The sequence below is a fragment of the Otolemur garnettii genome, unplaced genomic scaffold (genome assembly GCF_000181295.1).
Source record: "Otolemur garnettii isolate 467f Iridium unplaced genomic scaffold, OtoGar3 scaffold00041, whole genome shotgun sequence".
Classification (NCBI taxonomy): domain Eukaryota; kingdom Metazoa; phylum Chordata; class Mammalia; order Primates; family Galagidae; genus Otolemur; species Otolemur garnettii.
Genome location: NW_003852436.1, coordinates 7,885,878 through 7,893,907, shown reverse-complemented (window position 1 = coordinate 7,893,907; position 8,030 = coordinate 7,885,878). Strand labels below are relative to the sequence as shown.

The window sequence follows — 8,030 nt, the reverse complement described above, 5'->3', positions numbered from 1 at the left end:
TGGTAACATAAACAAGAAAATGGCATAATGCTAATCAGAGGCCAAAGTTTTGAGTGACAACCTTAATTAAGTTCACACCAGGAATTATTTACATATTAATTAAAACAAACTTTATACTGTACGGCCCTCTTAAGTGAATTAATTAATGAAGAAATAGGTCAACATCTCTCTCTCTTTATCAACTCTCTAACTTGCTATGTTTGCAAAGTGGTATCACTGAAAACACGACACTTCCCTTGCCGGCATCATCCTGAATGAGGTTGTGTCCACGGTTCTGGTCCTGGACTTCTCTACTCTGAGGCTCATGAAGTTAAAATAATTTTTCAGGTCATGAAATTTTGAGGGTTTAGATATTTAAAAACACCTTGTAAGTTAAGGACTATCTTGGGACATTTCCGATAAGCAGAGAAGCTACCGCCTTGAGCTCAGCAGTACAGTACATACAGGATTTTATGAGGTTAGGAACAAATTCTGAGACAGCTTAGCACTTCAGGGTGACCACAGAAACACTCTTGTTCAAATTTTCCTTGAACATGAACAAGAAGATAACAGAAATAATGCCAGGGTTCTGATGACCAATTTAACACCAAAATATACCTTTCAGCCAAAATTCCTCATTCTGTTATCAATACAGTCTTCCAGTTCTAATCCTGTAACACCACCTTGGAAATGAAAACACTGTTTCTAATTTTAAAATTAAGTAACAGCAGATGCTGTAGTCCCATTAAACTCTTCCAGCTGCTATTGCCCCACTGGCAACCTGAGTCTATTTAATTTGGAGACCACTAATGGTAAAAAGGGAAATCTGACTGCCAAAATTACACACCCAAGTTAACCCAGAGAGGCAGAAAATGAAAACAGCTCAGGAAAGTGAATGTATTTCTAATAAGGTTGTCCAAATGATGATGGATAATTTTTCCTGTAGTTAATAGCTTTTAAAAGGTTGTTCCTTATTAAATCCTTAATTCAAATACAGCCAAACAAGCTATGCTATCCCTAACACATCAGCTGATTTTATTCATCTTGGTTTATGCTTCCTAAAAACGAGCCTTTGCTGTAATACTTTGAAATGCAGACAGGTTTAAGTGCATTCACAGTATACCTGAGGGCATTGTTAATATTGATTAATTAAAGTGAGATATCAAATAAATTAATAAGTAGCAAGATCATAAAGACAGACTGGTTTGATACACAGGCCCTCTGCCTGATGAGTTATCACCACTCCTCAAGAGGCAGCCTGCTTCGGGTGGGGGAGAAGTGGAGTGCCTTACAGGTGGCAATGAACTGACAGCAGCGTGTAATGTAAAAATGCTTTGTCATTCACATAATGTCTAGGGTAATGAAATGAATTCACTTTCTGGCTTCCTCTCGTCTGCAATGCCAAAGAACACAGTGTTATCAGCACAGATGGAGCATGCCTGGCTCTGGAGAAGAGCCTGGTGCGGGCTACAAACAAGCCACTGTGAATACCAATGAATCCCTGAGAATCAGACCCTTGCTGTCAAATGACAGCTTTGGAAGCTCCATAAAAATGAGCGAGTCCCAGTGGTCTTGTCCAACCAAATATACTGTCACAACTCTGGACAGGCAATTTGGAAGCTGTGCAAATCACAGAAGCCGGAATGCTACTTTCCAGGGAGAAGCAAGCACCAGAAGCCGTTCCAGTCATGAGCTGTATCCCTTTCACTCTCATTTTTTAATAAGTAAAGAGGCAGTCAACAATCTACACTAAGGCAAGTATCAATTTACTTCTCTGGGTCAACCATCTCTGCTCAGGAGAAAACTCATCTAGGCAGTAGAAGAAAAGAATGGAATCACAAGTATGCTGTACGTGACTATGAAATATCAAGTTGTAACATCTAGGAACATAAATACAACATATGGAAAAATGATTAGAAAAGAGGCATACCCATCAACATACTCAGAAGTCTCTGGACCTTTGAACTCACCCCCACAACTCTGTACAATCCTTGGTCATTTATACCTAGGGGAAGAAACAAAATGTTAGTAAAACGCAATGCGATCATATCCGAAAAGCTGTTAGTCAGCCGTTGGATTTCAGAATCTTTCTAACTAACACCAGCAGTATTCCTGTTGACTACAAAAATAACTTTTGACAAAAGCACATGTTTACCAACTTGTTTTACTAGCTTTGTCTTTGTGAGTCGAGGATGAAAACTCATCTTGTAAAACAATGTTTTCTGTGGACAAAAATGCAACAAGTCAATGTTAATAAGTACGAACACACTGAAATGTACACGCATGCAATGCATGGAAACTTCTATGTTGCTCGTGTGTACTTATTGCTTACATTTTTCTTGAAAACTGCTAGCCTTTTAAAAATATGGTGATGATTAGTCCATTAGAAAGGAATGATTGTTTGGATGACTCTTGAAAACCATGGAAACTCATTCAAAACTAAATCAGAACTGTCTTTTTTCCAGCATGCTCTGTCCAACAGGAGCTCTGAAACTTCAAATAAATATCATGACAAACTATAGCAAAATGAACTAAATCACTCTTTCTGCTGAGAGCTGAGGGGAAAAAAAAGTGTCACTGAGCACAAGAGACAAATAAAGGCAAGAAAATTTATTGTCAATAGTATGCTAAGCAAACATTTTTTTATTTGAATTCTGATCTGAAAAAACCAAAGGGAAAGGATATTTTTGAACCAATCAGGAAACGTTAGCATTAAGGGTACGTAAGAAAATTAAAGTTGTGTCCTGAAAAGGGATGATATAACCTTAGATTTGTTTTAAAAGGAAGAAAAGGGACAGATGACTCAACTATGGCAAAATCTCAGTCATTACTGTGTCTGGATGAGAAGTATATGGGAGTTCTCTGGCCCAATCTCTCTGCTTTCTTTAGGCTTGAAAAATTTCATAATAATGACTTCCCCAAAATGTGGCTTATATTTACTTCTCAGAAGAGTTGCAACTTTCTGGCTGTGTGTTTATTTTCTGCGCCATGAATGTGAAAGCTAACAAGAACACAACTGGCTGACAAGGAGATGATGCTTTAAATCCCCAAGTTTCCAAAACAAAATAACACAACAAAAAGGCCATGGAATTTGCCCAAGGGGGGTTTATTTTCTTTTCACCTCCCTGCTTGGAGAGACAAAATGAATACTAGACAGAGATGAAGAACTGGATTCAAGGCACAGCTCGGTTGCTGAGCCGGACAAGAAACCTCTCAGCGCTGCATCTGAGATCCAGAACTGCAGTCCTTTAAGCTTTGCAAATGTCCTGTTTTTCTCTTCTGTCATGGGCTAAATTGTGTCCCTCGCAAAAAAAAAAAAATCATATGTTGAAGTCCCCAGTACCTCAGAATATGGTACTTATTTAGAAATAAACTCGTTAAGAGGTAATTCTGTTATAATGAGGTCATCAGGGTGGGCTCTAATCCAGCATGACTGGCGGCCTTATGTGAAGAGATTAGGGCACAGACACGCACAGAGGGAAAATCGACCATGAGAAGATGACCATCTACAAACCCAAGAGGCCTTAGAGAAACCAGTCCTACCGATTGCCTGACACTGGCCTTCCAGCCCCCAGAGTGGTGGGAAAATAATTTCTGTGTTTACGTTACTCAGTTTGTGATATTTTGTTATGGCAGCCCTAGAAATTTATGCTCACTCTCCCAACTATCTCATTGGAGCTCAAAGAGTCAGCCCTTCATTTTTACAAATCCGTGACGAATGCTGAAAAGCCACAGCAGCGGAGACACCTTCCTGGTGGGGACCGTGTACTGCCTCCAGAGAGGAGCAGCACAGCACCAGCTCCAGAGAGGAGCTGGTGGGGAAAAAAGTAGCCAAGGCCAGGCTCTGTGGTTCACACCTGTAATCCTAGCACTCTGGGAGGCCTAGGTGGGTGGACTGCTTGAGCTCAAGAGTTTGAGACTAGCCTAAGCAAAGGAGAGACGCTGTCTCTAAAAACAGAAAAACTAGCCAGGCATAGTGGTGCACGCCTATAGTCCCAGCTACTCAGAAGGCTGAAGCAAGAGAACTGCTTGAGCCCAAGAGTTTGAGGTTGCTCTGAGCTATGATGATGCCCCAGCACGCTACCCAGAGTGACAAAGTGAGACTCTGTCTCAAAAAAAAAAAAAAAGAAAAACAAGACCTTTTGAGACTGCTACTGGAGAAAAGATTGAGTCTCATACCATTCTTCTCTTAGAAGCCACAAGAGCATGTCCAGATAGCTTAAAATACCAGAGGATTTTTTTTTTCCCTACTACTCTGTTTAAGAAAACTAAAATAGTTTGACCACAGTGCCAGAAGCCAGAAAAGCAAGTCCTATTCTGCAGTCAAACAAACATGCCTCTATGAAAACTGCCTGAAATAGAGAGAGAGATGAAACAAGAACGATGCTTCAACACTAATCATCACTCTGTGCTGGTAATTACTATCAGATAACTGATCAAGTTCAAAATCATCAACCTGAAAGGAGGAGAGTTAATTGCTAATGCATAATGAGGGGTGCGAGGAGAATTAAAGCTCCACAACACAGTTTTTGCTTTTTTTAATGAAATTTAAAATAAAACTCTTACAAAAGCAACTTAGAAACAGCATGTAAAATACATACACTCAAGTCTTGTCAGATTTTTGTGTTCTGTTACACTCTTCTCAAAGGTTCTGGACTAACAAACAACTTGAGGACTGGAACATACTTTACGTGTTCATATAAAATATGTACGTCAAATAAGAATACAGGCCAACCAATATGCCAAGGCATATTAGTGGGTTTACGTGTCCTTTCTAGCTTTTCTTCCAAATTTCCCTCTTTCAAGAGGATCACTATTTCCTATCACCAATATTAGAATTTTAAAGTTATCTTTGACTTCTTCCCTGTCACCTTCCAAATTCAACAGGTCAATGCACACTCTTTCTTCAAACTTGAAACTATTATCTGCCTCAACAGTCTTTAACTTCATACACAGAGGCTTATCAAGGAATCCCTGCAAACAAACACAACTATAATCCATCCCAAACACCATCTTCTTTTTTATTCTTTTTATTTTTCAAACCATGTTTATTATCTAAGGTCTTCTCCTTCTCAAGAATGAGCCATCAGGTCAAGCCCACATTTGCCAGCCCTAACCAGTGTGTAAGCCATGAACACATAGACACCTATAGTGGCCCCCACATCGTCTACCTATGTTTAATGCAGAGTGTTTGCCTGAATCAGAGACCACCACTGACCATCACCCACAACTAACCAAACTGGTCCCATCCTCTTTGACTAGGTTCAGTCTGAAGTCTTCCCAATCCCAACAGGAATATTCCTCTTCCACTTCTCTTCACAGATTTGCTGTCATGTATTTATGCATCATCTATGTACCGGGGCTATTCTGCCCAAGATTCAACAGTGAGTAAAATGAAGACCCACCAAAATCTTCAAAACCAGATAAAAATCCCCTAACATCAGCTTATGGTGACATTCTCTTATTCTGAAAATAACCAAGTTCTCAGTCTCTTAGTCACAATTCTAATAATCAAAAGCCCAAATGGATAGGAATTCACAGTGATATTCTCTTATTCTGAACTAACTCATAATTAATCCTTTTAACATTTGATTGCATTTTAAAACAATCCCCCATTCTCTTAGTCACAAGTCCCAACATTAAAAGCATGAAAAGAGAGAAATGTCTAGATTCAGGTCCCTGGCCAAGATGGTGGAATAGACGATAACCCAGTCCTATCCCTCCCCAAAAACTTCTACATCCATCCACAGTCAAAAGTCTCTGCACGGGGGCTCAGGATTCAGATCTTGGAGTCATTTGGAGTGCAGACTGACACCCTGGGGGCTGATCTGCGAAGACTGCCCCTAGGATCAAGGCTGGAAATGGTTCAGACCTCCAAACGACTTGGCTACAACACTGTTTGGCTTGAGCCTGCAACCAAAACTATCTGCCAAGGGGACCAGAAGGAATTGCACAAACTAGTGCCTTATATTCCTGCCAATATCAGCCTCACCAATGAACTTGAAAGTTGCCCAGTGGCTCTGCTGACCACTTAGCCAGGGTCCCAGCTCAGAGCTGCTCACATAAGGGCCCAGAAGGAGACTCACCTACCTGTCATACCTAGGGAGTCTCAGCCTCCCTGAAGGGCTCACTAACCTCTGTCCCACTACAGATCCATGCTTAGGCCAGGCCTCTCCCACTGCAATCAAAGCGGTATCTCCACTGTGCTAAGATCTGCTGGGAAGCATGCCCATCTGGGAACTGATCCAGTCTTCTAGACTCAGGTCCCTGGCCAGGGTTTCCATGTAGCCCTAGTACCTTCCTTGGGTATTCCCCAGATCCATGTGGGCCAGAAAGCAATGTTAACTTAGGAACCCTCAAGAGACTCACAGCAAGCTCAGAGTGTCGTCTAGTGTCAAGATGGCTGCAGTGGTCACTCAACAGCCAGGGAACTCAACAGCCAGTCAACTTAAAACCCCTGGAAGGCACTCTGAAGGGCAGGCCCAAACAAAGTCAAACTGTGAAGACTAAAATAAATACCTAATCCCTCAATATGCAGACACTGTCACATGTTCAAGCCCCAAGAACATTCTGGGACCAGTGCCAAGACAGGCACCTGTAGATCCCAACTACCTGAGAGGCTGAGGCAGGAGGATCTCTCGAACCCAGCAGTTCTAGGTCACAGTGTACAGTGATGGTGCCTGTGAATAGCTTCTGCAGTCCAACCTGGGGAACACAATGATACCCTCAACTCTTTAAAAAAAAAAAAAAAAAATTTTTTTTTTTTTTAAGTAACATCCAGGGAAATAGGGAAATGCATATATGACCTCATCAAATAGGCAAAATAAGATACCAGTGATCCACCCTAAAGTGATGAGGATGTATAATCTCTCAGACAAAGAATTCAAAATAGCTGAGCTTCCTTCTCAACAAACTTCAATAAAACACAGAAAATCAATTCAGAAACTTACCAGAAGGATTAAAATAATTTTTAAAAGTCAAAAAGAAATCCTGGAGCTGAAACTTGACCTGACATCAACTTATTTATTTTCCCCTCTTAGCGTCAACGTTCATAGTTTACGATGCTAAAAGTAGTTTCCACACCAAACCTACCTGGATATGTAAAATACTCTCCAACACATGTCACATAATACCTTTCTTAAAAATCTAAATTCTAAAACACACCCAGCCTTAGAATTTTCATATGAAGAACTGTGCATATGTATTCTACCTTTTCTCCCCAAATACACAGAGCTATTACTTGGTTTAGTTTGTTGGATTTTTGTTTGTTTTTGAAACAGGGTCTCACTCCGTCACCTTGGCTACAGTGCAGTGGTATTATCATAGTTCACTGTAACCTCAAACTCCTGGGCTCCAGCAATCCTCCTGCCTCCGCCTCTTGAGTAGCTGGGACTATAGGCACATGCCATTACCCCTGGCTAATTTTTTCTGTTTTTTATACAGATGAGAGTCTCACTCTTTCTCGGGCTGGTCTAGAATTCCTGATTTCAAACATTCCTCTAGCCTAGGCCTTTCAAAATGCAAGGATTACAGGCATAAGCCACCACATACAGCCTAGGTTTTATTTACGAAACCTTTTATGGTACCTTGCATAGAATAGTTGGGCGCAGAATAAATATGGTTTGACTTGAAATTACTTTAGCACTAACAATACAGACTTGGGCCAAAATGGACATCACAATTCAGAACTGAAAAATTAAAGTTAAAATATTCAAATTATTATAAATTTTTCAGGATATAAATGCTCACTCATAAGACTTTAAATAAAAATTTATAATCTGATCAAAACATTTAGAAGTCCAAAGGGGTTTTTTTTAATTTAATAAATGAGATCGGTTCTGATCATTAGTAAAGAAAAGGTAAACTGTACTTTATGGCAGTGATGAGCAGCTGATGACAGCTGTCCTGGGGTAAGATGGAGAAGGTGAAATCAAATGTGTCTTACTTCCTACCATCTGTCTCCTCCAATCTCCCACAAGGCTGTCATAGAGCACTACACACATCTTCCTTGAGGAGAGAGTCAAAAAGTGGGAACCAGTCAAGTTTCATCA

At 40.4% G+C, this 8,030-nt stretch overlaps 1 protein-coding gene across 1 annotated transcript in view; it reads right to left on the bottom strand.

Moving 5' to 3' along the window:
- The window catches only part of ARHGAP10 (Rho GTPase activating protein 10), a 293,594-nt gene that overhangs the window by 121,730 nt on the left and 163,834 nt on the right, over nucleotides 1-8,030 (bottom strand). The window contains exon 17 of the mRNA XM_023513448.1: nucleotides 1,910-1,984. Coding sequence (XP_023369216.1) covers nucleotides 1,910-1,984 — 75 coding nt within the window. The remainder of the gene's footprint in view (nucleotides 1-1,909; nucleotides 1,985-8,030) is intronic.